This window comes from Acomys russatus, chromosome 24, assembly GCF_903995435.1.
Source record: "Acomys russatus chromosome 24, mAcoRus1.1, whole genome shotgun sequence".
NCBI lineage: Eukaryota > Metazoa > Chordata > Mammalia > Rodentia > Muridae > Acomys > Acomys russatus.
The window spans coordinates 48727294-48746531 of NC_067160.1; the positions used below are offsets into that span (position 1 = coordinate 48727294).

The following is a 19238-nucleotide window of genomic DNA, read 5'->3' on the forward strand; positions in this document are numbered from 1 at the left end:
GAAATGGATTGGTGTGTGAAGCTTGTGTGTCTGTACCCTGGAGAAGGTGGAACCCAAATGCACATGCAAGGCACTTGGTATTGTGCCACTTGTAGATGGAAATCATTCCTATTCTATCAATGTCACATTAAAATCCCACTTCTGTTCAAGATGACATTTTATCTTCTCAAAGTAAAAAGCAGAGAGAACCAGAATGTCTTAAAAACAAACACAAAACACTCCCTACACCATTAATTTAATTGAAATATAACCCTTTGGTATTTTGTTAAATTAGCAATTAAAAAGGTCACAAGCAATTAAATAAGACAAAGCCACACTGTGTTCATCTACACTAAAGCTGAACTGGATCTTCTCATGAATGACAAGATAAATTGTAATGGTGCCTTCAAAGACTTCACCGTGTACTCTGTCAGAGTTGTGAGTGTTAATGTCTCTATGTGCTATGCATTACCATAATGTATTGTGTCAAAATGATCGGGCTGCAGTGACTCAAGGCTGAATGTGATAGATCACATTTTGGGGAGGGGCTTAGCAGTGACTGGAGCACCAGAGCACAGATGGACTGACAAGAAGGCTCTGGAAGAGTGCAACTCAGCAGGGCTTGAGGACAACAATCTTAGAGAAGGCAGTCTAGTTCCCTGGAGTATAACCAGGAAAACCATGAAATGGAGCCTGGTCTTGTCTTAGGAGAAGAAAGGCCAAACAGGTTAGGGCGAGGTACACAAAGGGAGGCAGAGGAGGCAGCAAAGGAGCCAAGTCTAAGGCAACTCTAGCTCCTGCAGTAAAGAGGAAAGAGTGGGTGCTGTGAGACAGACCATGGACATAAAGTTAGCTGTGGATTAAAAATGCTAACTTTTGGCCCCTCACTATGGGTTTAGAATGAATGGGACAGGACCAACTGGCTCTGGAGTCTGTGTGTTCCTTTGCTGTTTTTCATTCTTCTTCTCCTCTCAGCTCATGCTAAAAGTTGTTCCTACACTCCCCACCCCCACCCCTCTCCGCTGCTACACCCGCGGCCTAGAAGAGTGAATTCAAGATCAGAGATCCTCAAAGTGCAGAGGACCTGGTCAAGTGGTGGACATATCTGCCTGCAGGCCCCTATGGTCCTATACTGTTTTCATAGTAACAGTAAAACTTCTTTTGCCTTTTATGCTCATTTCCTTAAAGTGCACAACGTAATAAAGAGTTCTGATTCCACACTGCAATTAACCTTTAGGAAACTATCACTTGAATTTTGATATAAATGAAGATTAATACCAACAATTATCTGAAAAGGGTACGCCAATGCTCTCCACTATTTCAACGATGTATCTGTGTTAGGACAAATCTTCTTCTTATACTACAACAAAAACAATGTACTGTGACAAACTGAGTACAGAAGCAGATATGAAGCTCTAGGATATTCTATTAGCCAGACAAGAATGTGCAAAAATGTACAGCAGGGCTGGGCTGCAATTCAGGTGGTGGAGCATTTGCCTAGCAAATGGGAGGCCATGCTCCATACAAAAAGACTCCAAGGTCAGCCTGGGCTAACAGACATCCTGCCTCAGAGTTGGAGGCTGGGGATGGGAGGAGAGTGGATGGGAGGAGAGGAAGTAACACAATTCTACTCTTCTCATTAAAATTTCAAAGAAAATCTAGCTATTTTTCACCAAAAAATGTTTATGTTAAGAAATCTGTTTTTAATGACTTAATATTTTAATGACTTAATGTTTTAATGACTTAAACGCAAATTCCTGTTTATATTTCTAGATATAGACAATAAACACATTTTTGGTATTCGTCAATATATTTTTATTAGCCAAGTAGGGCACACATCTGTAATGCCTCAGGTTCAATCCCCAGCACCAAAAAGGAAGGCAAAGTGTTAGTTTTGTTGTTGTTTGTTTTTGTTTTTTGTGTGAGACAAGATGTATCTATGTGTCTTAGGCGGCCCGGGAATCCTCAATCCTCCTGCTTCAGGCCTTTTAGTGCTGGGGACTGAATGAGTGAAACATCTGATTAATACCGACCTTCACCCCTCACTCCACCTCAGTAACTCTTAAGCATGTAAATGGGTTCCAACACAAGAAGTGTGAGAACTGCTGACTTGGTGGGGTGACAGTACTTCCTGTGCTTGGCTGCCATTTAGACAGCATGATGGGACCCAGAAGTGGAGTCATCTGTGTGAACGAGCACAACAAACTCAGCTAAAAGCTTCTGCATACATTGCCACAGTAAGTTTGCTCTCAGTGCTGAGAACCAAGGCTACCTACAGTTCCTCACTTCAAAAAGTGTTTCATACAGGTGATTTCATAGGTGCCAAGGGAAACATTTGGAGGCACAGGGTTTTTTGTCAAATGAGTAGGCACTAGTCATTAAATCAAAGCTCAGATAACTCACTGTATGTCATTGGCAAACTGCCTTTATCCATAGAGCATGCTACACAGGACTTTCAAGTTCACCTTCTGGCTCAATGGGGCTCAGACCAAGTCTAAACGGCTAGTCTAGTGCAAGTTAAAGCAACCTGAGTCTCCTGTAACAACCCCAGAGCCCAACCAGAAGGTAAGCACCCTCTCTTCCATCCTCATCTTCCAGTCTCTCATGACACAACCCTGATGACCTGTTCCTTCCAACCCAGAAACAGACAGCACAGGACAGAGGCCGGGCCAGTGCAGGAACTGAGAAGACAGGGTTCTAAGCCAACAACGAACTACACAGAGAGTGAGTGAGTGAGTGTTTAGAGAAGAGCAAGTGCTTGCCTTTGGCTGGAGAAGGGAGGGAGACAGACAGGGAGGGCCAAAGAGAGGAGTCTAAAGGTGGGGAGTTCTGGCACACAGAAGCATGGCTGTGTAATGAAAAATGAACCATCATCCCCTCCACTCTACCTCGAAGTCTTGCAATCCTTTCCACTCCCCAACCACACCTGCTTTAGCCAAGTTGGACTCTGCTTGGGTTGTATCATGTGCCCAGGGCATCCTTGCTCCTGGAAAGTGTCTATGCTCAGAGTCTGGTTTAATAGATCCCTTCTTGGTTCCTCTCTTGAAATCTGCGCTGTCACTGTGACTCTCACGTAAACATCTGTGGTCTCCTTGTGGATAGGCATGCCTTCCGGCAGGGAAACTCCACACACTATATATGCGGTACACTGTTTGTCACTCAGTAAATGCTCAACAAAAGCTGCCAATAGAGCTATGCAACCAAAAGCTCTGTTCTGGGAAGTTCTGCAACATGTAGAATCAGAGGCTCATGCATGCTGTACAACAGAAGGGGAGCACTAAGAACAGGGATCTAGCCTGGCATTTACTGGGTGCGGGTAAATGTGCTACACTAGATGTTGTGTTAGTTCAGCACTGCGGACCCCTGATCATCTTGCATTTCCTAAAGTCCTTTTAGATCAGATGATATCCTCAAACAGGTGAGAAAAATGAGGCTCAATGTGTCATCTGGTTCTACAGTCCTCATCTTGTCAAGCTGGAGCCAGGAACTGAATGCCCAGTGTAGCCACTGCATAACCTCCTTTGGGTAAAGACATTCCTTCAATGGGCTAGAGCGCTACAGCTCCACAGGCCGTAACTGTATCGAGGAAGTGGACCACAAGCAGGCATGCTTGCCGTGCTAGAACAAAGGAATCCGGAACAAGACTGAATCCGCTCTCTTCCCAGTCAGACTCAATGCTGGACGCCTGAGTGAGTCGTGGAGAAAAACTCTTCCTTAGTGCTTGGCATCCATCACTTTTTTTCCAGAAGCCGTTTGAGTCCCCAAAGTCCCATAAGCTCAAAGCTTCCCCTCTATTAAACACTTCCCTTCAGCTGCTAGTCATTCTGCTGGTCTCTAACAACGATCAATAGGTGATAGGCGCTAACACACAGGCCCCTCTGCAGTACTCTCTTTAAAGCCACCAGGATCACACAGTAGGATATAGGATATGCTACAACCTGAGTGGGGATCCTTGCTGTCACAGTATTTAATTGATTAAACTCTTGGAGCCTGAGTTAGTCTGCTGGAGGACTTCCCACGTAGAGATGTCAGCTTGCCCTCAATAAATCAAGGTAATCTTGCTTTATGAAGTGATGAGAAAGAAGCAGCTTTAGGTTTGCACAATCTCTGACAAGAACAGATCACAGAGGGGGCTGGCCTCAGCTCCATGCACCCATGCTCAGGTCAAGGCGGTGCTCTCCATGCTAAGCACACTTCTGTCCTGAGGCTGCAGGTGGGCAGTGTCTGGCTTAGCACATTCTCTTAACTATTGTCTGACTCATTCTTTCCTTTCCTCAAAGAAGCCTATTTCGCTCAAAACAGACACCCAAAAGCCACCTTTGCTAATGAAAGCGCTGACTTGTCACTTGAGCCCACCTAGTAGCAAAAGCACACACCAGCCTGGCGCCTCTGTCATCATTTTGTATGGACTTTAGCTGGAGGAACAGAGGTGAATTATTTCCTTGAGTCACCTTGAGTTACAAGGGCAAACCTATGCGGGACAGATGCCCTTTTCTCATTCAGATGAGGGTGAGGCTTCATCCTAAGGGAATAACAGATGAACAGTCTAACAGTTTTATCCTAACACCTTGCCGGAGGGACTAGAGCTGAGGCATGACTAGCCAGTGACGGGCAGGGCCACACTTTGACTAAGATTGCATTTCCTCTTGCTGCCTTCCACTTAAACCTAAGCCTTCTCTCAGCACCTGAAAGGCAGACTTTATCTGTTCCTCCTCCTGCTGTAGCCACACTGTGTAAATTTCTTTTCTCTGCCTTTCACCATCCCTTGTCTCTCTGGTCTGTCAGGACTAGCCTTTTGCTGGTCACTGTTCAAACCTATGGTTGTCACTGATCACAACTGAGATCCAATGTCAGCGTGTAAAGGACAAACGAACAAATACACATTCAAAGCGAACACAACCGCCCTTGAGAGCTGGAGCGTCACCATTTGCTGGAGGGGGACCCAAGGCTCATGATGGGTTTGCTTGCAAGTTAGACTGGCAAAATTCCCATCACTCCTTCCTCCAAGGTGTCTTTGCTTCTGCTGAGGACACAGGGAAAGTAATGGGGTTTTCTAGGGATCCTAGCATTGCACTTTACATGACGGAATAACCAAGGACTAGAAAATCTGACCAACATGAGGTATTTCTCTCTATATTTCAGAACCAAGAGATAGAGCACAATGCTGGAAGAAACCCACCTCCCATGCAGTCACCGCAGGAATGTCACCTGATGCATTACCAAAGCCATTACTGGGGGCAGCAGGGCACATTCTGGGGCCAGGAGCCGACTGGAAGAGATCGAGGCTCTGTGCCCTCACTTAGAGCCCAGACAGGGTTTGCGGCTCGTCAAACATGTTTCCTTACTGCTCTAATGTACCAGTGTATCGCTTAATGAAAGTTCTTAATTGTAATTCAATTAATTACATACACAGAGTCCCCAATTACATTTTCCAATAAGACATTGGCTGTGGTACAGGTCTAAATGCACTTAACCAATTTTAATATATTAAGACCAATTTCCCTTGAATACTAATTACTACCTAATGATAAAATGGGAGGGGGGAGGACTTTTCAGAAAGGGGGAGAGAGAAAAAGTCAATTCATGTGGAAGTTCTCAGCCCATATAGCATAATGGAGGCTTTCATTACTCAAAAAGTTCCTGTGAACAGGGCACAGGTTTGCTTCCTATCCAGGTCAGCATAGCTTTTAGCTCCAGGGGTCCACTCCTCCTTTGCCCAAAGGGGATGGTGAGAAGTGTAAGAAGCTATTGGGAGGAGTACCAAGAACAAGGTCACGCAAGCTCAGAGTGGTGTGTTACCGGAAGGGGCTCTGAAGCAGGCGTTTGGTAATGGCCAACCCTTATGGTGCACTGTGGTTCATTATGAGGTTTGAACATATAATGTCTTTTACTTGCTTCCATAGTTGACTCCTCAAAACAGCCCCACAGGGTGGGATCACTATCACATGGAGAACAGAGGCTCACAGAGGACTTGCCAAGTGACAAAGCCATGCCAAACACTTGACCTTTTTTCCTACACACAGGACCAACCTGCCTTTGCTAACAGACAGCAAGAGGCGGACACAGGTACTGTGCGGTAACACTTCCATTTCATTTAAATTCTGTTGGTATGCAAGAAGCTGTTATGCAACATCAAGTAGAAAATTCCCTACAGAGAACACCTACCTCCAAGCCAGACAAGCAACTGCCTCTCAGCAATAAGTCAACCTGAAATATGGACCACGAGTGCCACAAGTCACTGCTCCTTGTAAACAGAGTTTATTTGCATGATCACATTTTCCTTTGTATTTGACGAGTACTGCTGTGGTCTAATAAAAGAGCTTTAAAGGCCTTCATTCAACTAACATGACAGAAACTGGCAAGATTAGTAATTTGTAACAGAAGAAAGCAAAGCCTCCATGAGCTGAGAGAAACCACCAGGGAGTCTCCAGGCCAGGCAGAGAGCAAACAGGAGGAGGGATGGGCCTGCTGTGAGTAAGCATCACATGTGTTCTGGAAACACATCAACGAATGCAACACTCTCTCCTTCAGCTCTATTTCCTCTTTCTAATTCAATGGTGCCGGGAGGGAGAGTCACATCTAACCATGGAGAAACCTGTGCTTGTAAAGACTCGGTTTCCTCGGGAGCGGAGAGAGGACCTCAGGGCTGCAGGGAAGGAGGCACCCACTATCAGGGAAAGAGAGACAGAGGGTATTCAGACCTGGTCACTGTCCAGGGCGATGGGGCTGCAGTCTAGCTTGCAGCAGATAAGTCCACCAAGTATAGTCAAAGAGGAGGATGGAGAGGGACCCTGAGCCCAGGATGTGGCAGCCAGGGGTCCTAGCAGGCTTCGAAAACTTGCTCTCGTCTCTGGCCCAGTAGATCATCTGTATCTGTGACTATCCATCCTTTGTTGTGTAACCATAAATAAAAAGCTCAGTTCCGGAAGGTACTGAAACAACGACAGGCTGTAAGCATTGCGTGCATCTCCTCTGAAGGATGCTGAGTGATGCCACTTTAGCCTCTCTCCATAGCGCCTTCTCTTAAGGAAGTAAAGGAACTAGGTTCAGTTTTTCGGTAGACTCAATGGAAGAAGACACAGTTTGGTTTTCCAGGCTCCTCATCAGATTCATAAAACATTAACAAATCACTTCCTCTCCCAGAGCCTCAGTTTCTTCCTCTATAAAACAAACATAACCACACTTGCCTGAAGGGTTGCTACAACTGTGATTCTATCTCAGTCCACCTTCACAAAACACCTCTGGAGGAAACTGAGTCTTGGAGAGGTGCCATCATCTGAGGCTGCAAGTACTTGACCTATGGTTAACCTGGCTCTCATGACAGTCCTTAAAGCACTATGCTCAGCTATTATGATAGCATCCTAGTGAAGATAAAGAGATAGTGGTTGGCAGCCCTAAAGCCAGGTTAATCTTGGGCACATTTTGGCCCTGATAAGGAGGCATTCCAGAGTTCCTATCTCAAAGCTTTGGATGAAGCTGAGCCTTTCTTTTAAGGCCCTAGATGAGAGGCCCACATTTGATGAGTGTCAAAGGTCACCCAAGAGCATCTGGCAGAAGAAAAAGCTGGGGCTTGGTTTGGTGCCAGCATGTATATGGGAGCTTGAATAAGAATGCTGGTCTACTTCTGCCTCCTCCTCAGAATGTGCTCGCTGCTTCCTTCTGGTCTGCTTCCAGCTTGGAGCAGACAGTTGGCTGAAGAATGTAGTAGATTATGAGACAAGGATCCAAACTGGAAAGCTCAAGGACTCTGCTTGTCAAATTTTTATTTAGGCCAAGATCCAAGCACAAATGTGAGCTCTCAGTCCCTGGGCAGAAGCTTGTGACATCAGTTCATTTGCAAGTTTCTCTCTCATGGAGTACAAAGACAATCACCACAACCATCCTCCAGAGCGGAATTTTGGGTTCTCTTAGAGCGGGCTTTGGAATCGGAGCCCTGACTTCAGATTCTGGTGCTATGTGGTTTCTAGTTCCCTAGCTTTGGGAGAGTCTCCTCACAATGAGAATAATGCCTGGAGGAGAGTTTCAAAAATTTGAGGAAGCACTTGGAAAATGTCTATTACAACATCCTGTAACTGTAGGCCTTAATAAATGACTTTAAAACACTGCTGGGTGTGACTTTTTAAAATATCACGAGCCAGCTAGGCAATGGTGGTGCATGCCTTTAATCCTAGCCCTCAGGAGGCAGAGGCAGGAGGATCTAGGCCAGCCTGGTCTACAGAGAGTTCCAGAACAGCCAGGGCTACACAAAGAAACCCTGTTTTGAAAAACTAAAAAGTCATGAGCCACTCCTCTGAAGAAAAACTGAAAAGCTTGTTAGTCATGTTCTGGTTTTTTCAATCCAATGAAGTTATATATAGCGAACAGGGACAGCAGGAAGCACCGTGCTTCTAATTTCTCTTGGTCCTCCATTCTAGAACACTCTCTTCTCCCTCCATGTTGGCAAAAGCTCTAATAGCTGTACCCCAATGCTCTACCAGATAGATGTACTAACTGCCATTGTTTCCTAGTTAACACCAACATCCCCTGATGCTAATTATGCAGCAGGTACTATCCTAAGAGCCTTAGATGAGCACACACTGACTCCTGTGTGAACAACACGGAGGCAGCTGAACCGCCCACAGTTTCAATAAAACGCTGCTGCTCTCAGAGTAATAAGGGCACAACAGGAAGCCATGGGCAGGAAAGCACATTCTCCAATGTGTGCGGTAATGCATGAACTCCACTTGCCTCCCTTTGAACACAGCTCTGAAAGCCTGGCTTGACCAAACATAGCAAAACAGTGAAAAACAAACAAACAAGCCCATTTTTGAAATATTGTTCTGTTGATCCAACTTCTTAGGGGACAGCTAGTGTAGAGAACAGTATGTGATTCTTAGTAGGAATCTCTGATTAGTTTTTAAACATTTTCCTACAAAAATAATAAAATGCTTTTATTTTATACAACTAAGACACAATAGTCCACTGAATTCTGACTGCTTTCAGCCTTCATCGTCTGCAAACAGTGGTGGGTTTTTTCTCATTCCTAGAAGTTTTGACTCAGAACATCAGAACTCGAACACATGACAAAGCCTTGGGGAGAGTGGTACGAGGGCTCAAGAAGGCTGCACAGTTGAACTGTGTTCCTGCTCAGCTGTGGGGTAAGATATAGGGCCTAGATGCCAAAGCTTCACTCACTAATCCTCACACCTTTTTTTCTTCTTAATACAAGAAACCTGGCCCATCTTAAACAAGAGCAAGCTGAGTCACAAAAAGCTATGGAGTATCAGTAGCAGCTAATGAACACAAGGACTGACATGCATAATATGTGAATCAATGCAAAGTAAACTACAGCGCATCAGTAGGATGATAAAATAACACTGCAGTAAGTCATCATTATGTCTTTTTTAAAAAGATGGAATACAAACAGGAATATGTACGTGTATTCTTGCATATGCACCCAGCTATGCACTTACATATGAACATGCACAGGCCATCCCTGGAAAGACACTTTAATCTCTGGGAGGAGAAACAGAATGGAAGAAGCGAGTGAAGCCTAATTCCTACACTTGATTTCCAGTAAGGGGGAAAAAAAAAAAAACTTGTTACAAGACCAAGTGTGAACATATCTGTATGTGCACAGTGCTTTCCTGACATTTCTTTCCTTTGATGGTACACCAACATGACGGCTCTCATCACCAAACTTGCTAAAGACAATTTTTAAAGGCTTTATTTATTTGTATGTGTATATATGTGCACAAACATGTGTGTAAAGGTGCCCTAAGAGGCCAGAAGCTGGTTACCGGCTGCTGTGAGGTGCCCCACGTGTTAGGAACTGAATCTAGGTCCTCTGCAAGAGCAACACTCTTCATCTTTAGCAGGTAAGCACTCTTATCTGATAACACAACTCTCTACCCCTTAAACACAACTTTAAAAGAAATTATTTTTAATTTCTTCACTTTACATCCCTGTTGTGGCCCCCTCCTTTGTTGCCTTCCTATCCCCCCCTCATTCCCTCTCTTCCCTCACTCCCTCCCCTACCATCTGACCTATCTATCAAGTCTCATCTGGACTGCCTTTTCCTCTGTTGTCTGGCAAGGCCACCTGCCTGGGGGAAGTGAGCAACATGTGGGGACCAGCGTCCATGATAGAAGCAGTCCCTACTCCCAATAGTATGGGACCCACAAGGAGACTGTGCTGCCTATCTGCTACATCTGAGCAGAGGGTCCGTGTCCTCAGCACGCATGGTCCTTGGTTGGTACATCAGTTTCTGTAGCAACCCCTCTCCTCCGCCAGGATTTGTTGGCTCCACTGTTCTCCTTGTGGAGCTCCTGACCCTTAAACACAACTTTTAATGGCAGAAATAATAGATAGACTGATGGATAGATGGATAAATAAAATTCTGTACCTACATTTTTCCCTCTCCCTTTACCATTACTGCAGCAAATTACATGGTCTAGGTGTGGTGTGGTTAACACTAAACCAATTCTGTACTCTAGAGTAAATCCAACTTAGCAATAGAGTGTGAGTCTAATAAAATGTTGGACTTGATGTGTTGTCAGTTTGTTTGGGAGTTTTGGATCTCTCTAAGATTGGTCTGCAATGTGTCTGTCTGGTGTCTTGGTCATTACTGGGGTTAAGTACCAAAGTTATGCTTGCCTCATGTGACTCACAAGCTCCAGACCCACAATCTCTCTAGAGTAGCAGGTGTGCGTAGGCTTGTTTGTTTATTCTCAAGTGTCCCGCCACAGCTTGCTTGGGTTCTCTCTGTGGAAGGTTTTCAATTACTAATTAAATTTCAAAATTGACTAGAACATCCATATTTCTTTTTGCACCAATTGTGATGTTTACTTTTCCCAGGAATTCATTCTTTTCATCTATATTTTCAAAATTTTTACAGTGGAGATTTTTTTGTTTGTTTTGTTTTAAAGATTTATTTATTATGTATACAGGAGTGTGCCTACATGTATACCCGCAGGCCAGAAGAGGGCACCAGATTTCATTATAGATGGTTGTAAGCCACCATGTGGTTGCTGGGAATTGAACTCAGGGCCTCTGGAAGAATAGACAGTGCTCTTAACCTCTGAGCCATCTCTCCAGCCCCTACAGTGGAGTAATCTTTTTTTTTTTTTTTAAAGATTTATTTATTATTTATTACGTATACAGTGCACATTAGATCACATTATAGATGGTTGTGAGCCACCATGTGGTTGCTGGGAATTGAACTCAGGACCTCTGGAAGAGCAGTCAGTGCTCTTAACCGCTGAGCCATCTCTCCAGCCCCCAGTGGAGTAATCTTGTCCAAGCTGGGGAGATGTCTTAGTGGGTAAAGTCCTGGAAGTGCAGGCACAAAAGACAGAAGGATCCCTGAACCTTGACGGCCAGGCAATCAAAGCTGGGAGCTCAGGTTCAGTGAGACAGTGGCTAAAGAAGACTGCCGACACCAAGCTCTGGCTTCCCGTGCATCTGCAGTGGCAAGGGTTCACACATATGTACATATATGCACACCCCTCATGCTATGTATTTGATGACTGTAGGATCTGCTGTGTGTCTCCTTCTCATGTCTGTTACTGCCTGTGTTTCTCTGATACTTTTCTTCCTTGACTTTAATCCATTTCACAAGACTTTTGCGAGTCTTTCCAGTGTTTCTGAGTCTTCTAGCCCAATAGCTTCTGATTTTTGCTGCCTCCTTTCTTTTTGTCTCTTAAGGCTTTTTTCTGTTTTTCTGATTTTTTAAAAAACTGAATGCTCAGTTTATTACTTTTAAAAAAATATATAAATCCAAAGGCCACAATACTTTCTTACATGCTGCTGTAGCCATGTCCATAATCTTTAATGTATAGGATTTTCACTAATTCATCAAAACATTTTCTAATTTCTACTATTATTCTTTTTTTACTCACAGGCTCAGAAGCTTACTTTTTAATTTTCAACTGCCTACAGATTTTCTTTTCCACAACTTTATTGTGGGCTGTCAGTATATCAAGACACTGCATGAACTCCACCAGTGTGGAAATCTTGTGTAAAAGTTCTTAGATCTCTTGATACACCCAGTTATCATATATACTAGACTCCACTGTTGTCACCTGCATCTGAGGCTACCAATACCCTTAGATTCTCTCCACCATGAGGATTTATTTATGTTAGTTGAGATACAGTCTTATGTACTTTAGGCTGGCCTTAGACTCATGGAACTGGTGATGACCTTAACTTCTGACTTTCCTGCCTCAGCCTCCCATGTACTGAGAACAGGTGCATACCACCATGCCCAGTCCAGGAGGAGTATTTCTGAAATACCTGCTTTATTTGATAAGGGGAGAACAGATTTCGTATAAAATATTTTCAAATTAGATTCTTGATAGGAACACACATTTTAAAATATTTACTACTTACCTAAAGTGTTTTTAGGACACTTAGGCACCTATAATCTTTAATTTACATATTCCTACATAGGATTCTTATAACTGGCTGCAGATGGTAAGGCTATCAACCCTTATTTTTGAGAATATGCTCTGAGTGTCCAAAATGAATTTCCCCTTCCTGGTAAATGTGTCCATGCTATTGCAGAAGAGGCAGCAAGGGCTCTGGGCAAAGAGCAGCAGTCTGCTTTACTCTGCTCGTCAGTGCAGGAGTGAACCCTTTATTCACTCTCATCCGGACTGGCTTCCCTGGGCTCCTGTAGGATGCAGTCTTCAGGGGACTGCTGAGTTAAGGAGGAACAACTAGTGAGGGTCAGGAATGCCCTTGCAGACCTACCATCAGTGGTGGAGGTAGACATTAGCCAGTTCTTAAAATAAATAAATAACAGAAATACATGCCATGAAGAAAACACAGAGTGCTCTGAGATAGCATCCTGGGGGCCCAGCTGAGGGATGAACCAGGTTTGGGTGACGGGCTCTCTCTGCAGAGGTGACATTAAAATGAAGACAAGGATGAGGATGAGCTAGTAAGAAAGAGAGAAAGGGCTCTTCAGGCAGAAGAAACAGCTCTGTAGTAGGGCTGGCTGCGGGCAGTTTCTCTCTTCTTGTTTGGGAAGCAGCTAGCAGAGGGGTGACAGAACCTCACAACTCAGAAACTGGAGACAAGAAAAGAAATTCAGTTCTCAATGTGGCACTTGCAGTCACTGTGATGCCTTCTGCTGAGCATATTCAAGTGGTTATATATTTCTAAAACATGTTATTAAGCAGGTGACACTGACAAGGCCAGTTGCTATGTACACAAAAGAGCCTTTGCCTGAGAAAGGGCCTCTTGTTTCTAAGCTGTCCAGAGTTGTTCCAAAATCAGGAAGATGTAGTTCAAGAGCAAACTATTAACCACAGGATGCAGACTACAGAGCAGCACAGCATCTATCATTCCGCTTGGGACACACTTCTAGCTGTGGTCCACCTTGGAAAACAGTCGCTTTCATCTGCTTAGGGAAGCCAGACCAGCAAGTACTTGCAAATACGTCATTCCTAAGCGTGTTTGCAAGACAAAGCAATACAGAGTGACGCAGCCAACGTACTGTTCTCGCGGACCAGGCAGAACTCCCAGGCGTTCTGGCTCTCCAGCGTGCTCTCCAGGTCCACTGCAATGTTAGGCTCGCTCTGCTTCTCCAGGCGGTATTGAGGGCCTGGAAGATCAAAGGGGCAGGAGGAGAGGGAAGTCTGAAATGGTGACTGTAACACGCAGAAATTATCATACACTGAGAAAGCCAAAGGAAAAAGATGTCTGTCTCAAGGGTGTAACTAAGATGGCAGAGACTAGCTTTCCTCGTCCTGTCGTAGTCCGCTCCTCCCCCTCCCCCCACATCAGGTAAGCTGTCTGAGTCAGAATGAACTGGAGGCACACATGATTGTCCCATTTCTTTGATACGGAGCAGGTTACCATCCTTTATGGACCTGTGTCCTTACAAGGAATACAATGACGACCAAGATGACATGGATAAAACACTCAGAAGGCAGAGACAGGCAGATGAGTGTCAGGCATTGCGGCCAAGGCAAAGCATTTCTTCATAATTAGCACTGCATACTAATTGGTTACAATTAGGAACTATGTGTAGAACTCTACGACAGCTCAAAAAGTCAAAGAAATAAATGTGAAAGAGAGTGACTCCCAGACTCTGGGTTTGGTAATGGAAAGATAACAGCTATCAGTTGTTCATGCTTTTACTGAGACATTCGTGGAAACATTAGAGACATGTTTTCAGTATTCTGGCAGCCAAAACTCATACCCATCCCACGGCACCTAAGGGTTATGGCAGAACTAAGAAGATAGCAGAACATTTGATACATTTGTTCATTTTTTCTTTGTCAACCTAAATAGTAATGTTGCTCTCAGATAACACCTAACAGGTTGAAAGGCCAGATTCAAACTGTGCCTGTGATTTGCTCATGGTTATCAAAAAGGTGAGAGGCCCAGGAAACTCTGACTCTGAAAGGTGTGCATGGTCAGAAAGAAAGAGGCGTGAGAGAGCCGAGGAAAGCAGCAGAGGCAGTGTAGGGCTCCAGGAAGAGGCTAAGCCTCCATACCCAGCACGTCCAGGAGCACCATGTGTCAGCAGGCATCAACTTCTATAATTCACAGAGGTCTAGGTACAAAGTGCAACTGACATCAGCCCCCTGTATCTGTGCTATGTGTACTCAACCAATGCAGACTGAAAACACTTGGGAAAAGTTGTGTTCATAGTACTCTGACTATCTCTCATCATTCCTCACCCTCTGTGCAGCACCCACCCAGTGTCTGTGCTGTGCCAGGCACTGCATGTACTCTAGAGACCAGAGTCTATGGAACAGTGTGCCATATAAACACTACACCATTTATAAAAGGGGCCTGAGCACCTGTAGATTCTGGAGCCCGTGGAGGTCCTGGAAGCAATTCCCCAGCCCACGATACTGACATCTGATAGTTTTATGATACACTCAAAATTTGGGAACAACAGATTTGAAAACAAAGAGCCTGCTAAATAAAATATTTTGGGCTACTACTGTAACATTAAAAGTAATATTAATAAATTAAATTTATAAAACATGTTTATAGCATGCTATTTGATTAAACAATTCTAAGGCACAATTTTTATAGAATAATTACAGTTGTAAAAATGTATATTAAAAAAAGTACAGGGGTAAGAAAGCTGTTTCTAAACTGTGAACTGTAGTTACATTATAATAGGATTATGCAAGCCGGGCAGTGGTGCCGCATGCCTTTAATTCCAGCACTTGGGAGGCAGAGCAGGCGGATCGCTGTGAGCTCGAGGCCAGCCTAGTCTACAAAGCGAGTCCAGGATAACCAAGGCTACACAGAGAAATTCTGTCTCAAAAAAACCAAAAACAAAAAATACAAAAAAACCCAAAAATAATAGGATTATGCATGCCTTTAGTTTTCCTGTTTTGTAAATTTCCATATAATAAGGGCTATTTTTTATAACTTAAAATGTTGCAGAGACCTAAAATATTTCCAATTTCTTACTATGTCTTTTTTTTTTTTTTTTTAACCATACATAGTGTAGAACTTGGAAGGCCTTTAACATGCAATAATTTTATTGAAACAGATCCGTTTTTGGAGTTTCATCCTGAGTCACCCTCTATGCAGGCAGGGGCACTCTGAGGGCTGACAGGTGGCCTGCATGTCTGTCTCCTTGCTCCTGGACACCAAGGCCTAGCTGTTGCAGAGGGAATGTCAGGTTACTTTCCTTTGCACATTTCTTCTCCCCCCACCCCCCAATTTCCAGCCTCTGCAACTTCCTGAGGAGCAGAGATTAGGGAAGTCAGGGAAGCTAAGGGTCCTTTATCTGTAAGCAACTCTGTGGCACACTCTCGTAAGCCATTTGCCGAGATCTGTCTACTAAAATCAGCATGTAGAAGCCTGGCACGGTGGTGCATGCCTGTAATCCCAGCACTCAGGGAGGCAGAGGCAGGCAGATCGATGTCCGTCCAAGGTCTGGTCTACAAAGAGAGTCCAGGACAGCCAAGGCTACATAGAGAAACCCCATCTTGGAGAAAGAAAAGAAAAGAAAAGAAAAGAAAAGAAAAGAAAAGAAAAGAAAAGAAAAGAAAAGAGCAGCAGCAGAGAGAAGGGAATAAGGCCCAAGGTCTTTTTGGATTTATCACTCTGGAGCCTTGAGCCTTTCCTCCTCCTGCAAACTATAAATTACTGGCCAATTACAGAGGCCATAGCATACATCATAAATATAGATTTTTGTAGATTTGTAGATTCATCTGGTTCAGAATCACTTAACTTGTGGTTTATATAAATTCAAAATGAAAATGATCTAAAATAATTTATTTTAATGAACTTAGCCAACACCCTGAGCTACAGCTGTACTTTGGTCTGTGGTGATATAGGCCTCTAGTGAATTTAACCAATGCCCCGAGCTATGGCTGTTATCTGGTCCGTGATGATACAGGCCCCAATGAAGAGGAGATTTCCTTATCTTTCTATCCAAGAAGATCTTTCCATCTTCCTTTCATTAAAATATAAAACTCTGTGAGTGTGTGATGACATCTACATCATGGGTCTTTTCTCTGCTGAGCCATGCCCACAGCCCATCTTTCTTTAAGTACTTGACTATCCCTCTCAATTTGTTGGGAAGTGAACTCCACTTGAGTTGTTATCTGCTCTGGGTGTCCCTACTGTTCCCTAGGAAGGAAAGAAAAAGGCACAAACCATCTCTGAACTTGGTGAGAGGCTGATGGGTCTTGGCTTTGGGGAAGATAAGGTTCTTTTGCTGAAGATGTGACTCTAGACTTAAATTCTTGATAGGAGATTAGCTAAGAAATCTTGCAGAGGAAGGCTTTCACACATCCTGGCAGAAAAACGCTCGATCAATAGCTTCCATGTAATGAGAGCATATTGGACCCAAGTGAGAGGCAAGACAGCTTAGGCTGGGCTCAATTACCTTGGTCCAGGTCCTGGCTGAGTCATTTAGTTTATGACATTGCCAACTTATTTAACCTCCTGTCTGTTTCTTCATCTGTAATATGGGGATAACAACAACATGAACCTCAGACGGCTGTCTGAGGAGTCCATGGGGCAAGAGCTGTATGGTGTCTGACATACTGACTGTGGGGTTTGAAGAAGACATGACTCCTCCCCCACAGGCTCATGTATGTGAAACATGGTTCCCAGTGAATGGTTCTGTTTGGGAAAGCTATATAACTTTTACGATGTGGAACCTTGCTTCAGGAAGCACATCACTACGGATGGGCTTTGGGGATTTATACCCTCATCCCATTTCTCGTTCACTCTGTTTCCTGTGTGCTGCAGAGATGTGATCTCTCAGCTTCCTGCTCCTGCTGCCATGCCTTTCCTGATACTATCAACTCTAGCCCTTAGGAACCATGAGCCAAAATACACTTTCCTTAAGCTGTTCTGGCCACGGTGTCCAATCACAGCAACAGTGAGGCAAACCAGAACACTGCACCATCCCTATCCTAAAACTGAAGTAAGAGTGAAGGTTCCTAACTCCGAACACCCACCATCACTCCAAGGACTACTTGCACCAGCCTTCCTTACAGATCATCTCATTTATTCTTCAGATACCTTGGGAGGTAAAGAGCAAAAAGCCCATTTAACAGGAGATGGAACTGAGACTCAGAGCTGATAATCTGCTCAATGTCCCTTGGGGAGTGGTGGGACTAGGATGTTTGCTGCTGGGGCCCCGGCCCATGCTCTCTATTCCATGATGACCCACCAGATTCTCAGTAAGCAATAATCCAGATTAGCACAACCTTCACCCAATCTAACAAGCCTTATCTCCATCAATTGTGTGTCTGACTTCTAGAAGGAAAGAACAGCAGCTAGAAAGCCATTTTAAATGTGCTTTTGCCAAAGACATGATTTTATGAAATCGAAAAGGCTTTCCCACTGAACAGTACCTGGCTCTAAAGGCAGTGTCCAACTTCTGCAAAAAAAGGTTTTAAAATGTCACAGTTGTGCTTGAAGCTACATGCCCTCTGGCGCATAGCAAAGGGGAGCAAGCAGGAAGGCTGTGGGAAGCAGTCCCTTTGCAGTGCCAAGAACTGCTTGAGCATTCCTATGGTGTAGTTGTGCAGCAATGCCACAGCACAGGATGGTCTGAGGACAGGACACTGCTCTGGCACCAGACAAAGTTCCAGGCTACAGTACACAGGCAGGGTTTATAAGCCCAAGGCAAACATCCCAGCACATATGTTTCAAAGAAAATCTGTGGAATATGTCAGCTGGGGGGTGCACGCTCAGCATGGCTTCCTAGATCCCTTTGACTATTGACTGAAACATGAAGGGTTTTAGCACACGCTTCCACTTCTGTAACAGACGAGAACCAGCTGGAGTTAACACCCCGATGGGAAGCAAGTGCCTATTCCAGTCTGAAGACAGGGAAGCCATCCTGTGGCACATCAGTGTGTGTCTTTTTTCTGACGACCTTGGTGCTTTGGAATGTGGCTCTTCACCAAAGTATCTGGTTGCTTTTATATTGTCATAAAGTTTGGCGTATACTTGTCACTAACATCTACCACATCTGTTTCCTTTTTTTCCATCAGAAAACATGGTGACACTCGGTGTGGATCATGACTGTTGTGGCTCAGGTACGCATCCTGGGTCAGCTCCTTTTCAGGACACCTTGCCATCTAACCGACAATTTCCTTTTCCTTTCATGTCCTTGACTAGTCAGTGCATTCGCTGAGACTGGCCCGTGAGAGGGAAAGGATAGAGTCAAAGGCTCATAGTTACATCTTTACGTCAAACTTCCAATCACCACCTTAAAGAGTTTCTTGTAGTCAGAAAAAGTTAACAATTAGCAAGTAAGAGGCAAGGCTGGTTGAGGAAAACAAAAAACAAACAAACAAACAAACAAACAAAAAACCAAAAAAACACAAAAATAGGTCCTGGTGTTTGCCCTTTAAAACAAGGCATGCTTCCAGCTGTACATTCTGGCACACTACTAAATCATCTGTAAAATGGGCTCAACAGAACTCTGCTCAGAAGTTTGCTGTGAGGATGAAGTGAGACAATCCAAAACTCTGCTTGGCAAAATGCTTGGGCAGTAGGGCGATTATTGCTAAGGCTAAACCAGAAATGCTGGTCAAGGTAGCAGCGGATCCCTAGCCATGGGGCACAGCAGGCAGACACATCAAGCAGACACATGGTGGCTAGGAATTCTGGGACCAATGTAGATGTCCATACTCTTTCTCATGTGAGACCAAGACTGTGGGGTGGAAAGGGTACATAGCTCATTTAAAAGCCTTGCTTTGACACCATGGGCAGCATTTAAGAATAGAGACTTGCTCAGTAGCCAGGACTTCTTGTTTCCTGGACTCTCAGGT

General features: G+C 44.3%; 1 protein-coding gene across 4 annotated transcripts in view; it reads right to left on the bottom strand.

Annotated features, from left to right (window-relative positions):
• Positions 1-19238, bottom strand: part of Mapkap1 (MAPK associated protein 1) — a 212760-nt gene that overhangs the window by 44257 nt on the left and 149265 nt on the right. For 3 of the 4 annotated variants that reach the window (XM_051166492.1, XM_051166489.1, XM_051166490.1), the window contains one exon: positions 13460-13567. The exons of the other annotated variant lie outside the window; for it this stretch is intronic. In XM_051166492.1, coding sequence (XP_051022449.1) covers positions 13460-13567 — 108 coding nt within the window. The remainder of the gene's footprint in view (positions 1-13459; positions 13568-19238) is intronic. 4 annotated transcript variants of the gene reach the window in all.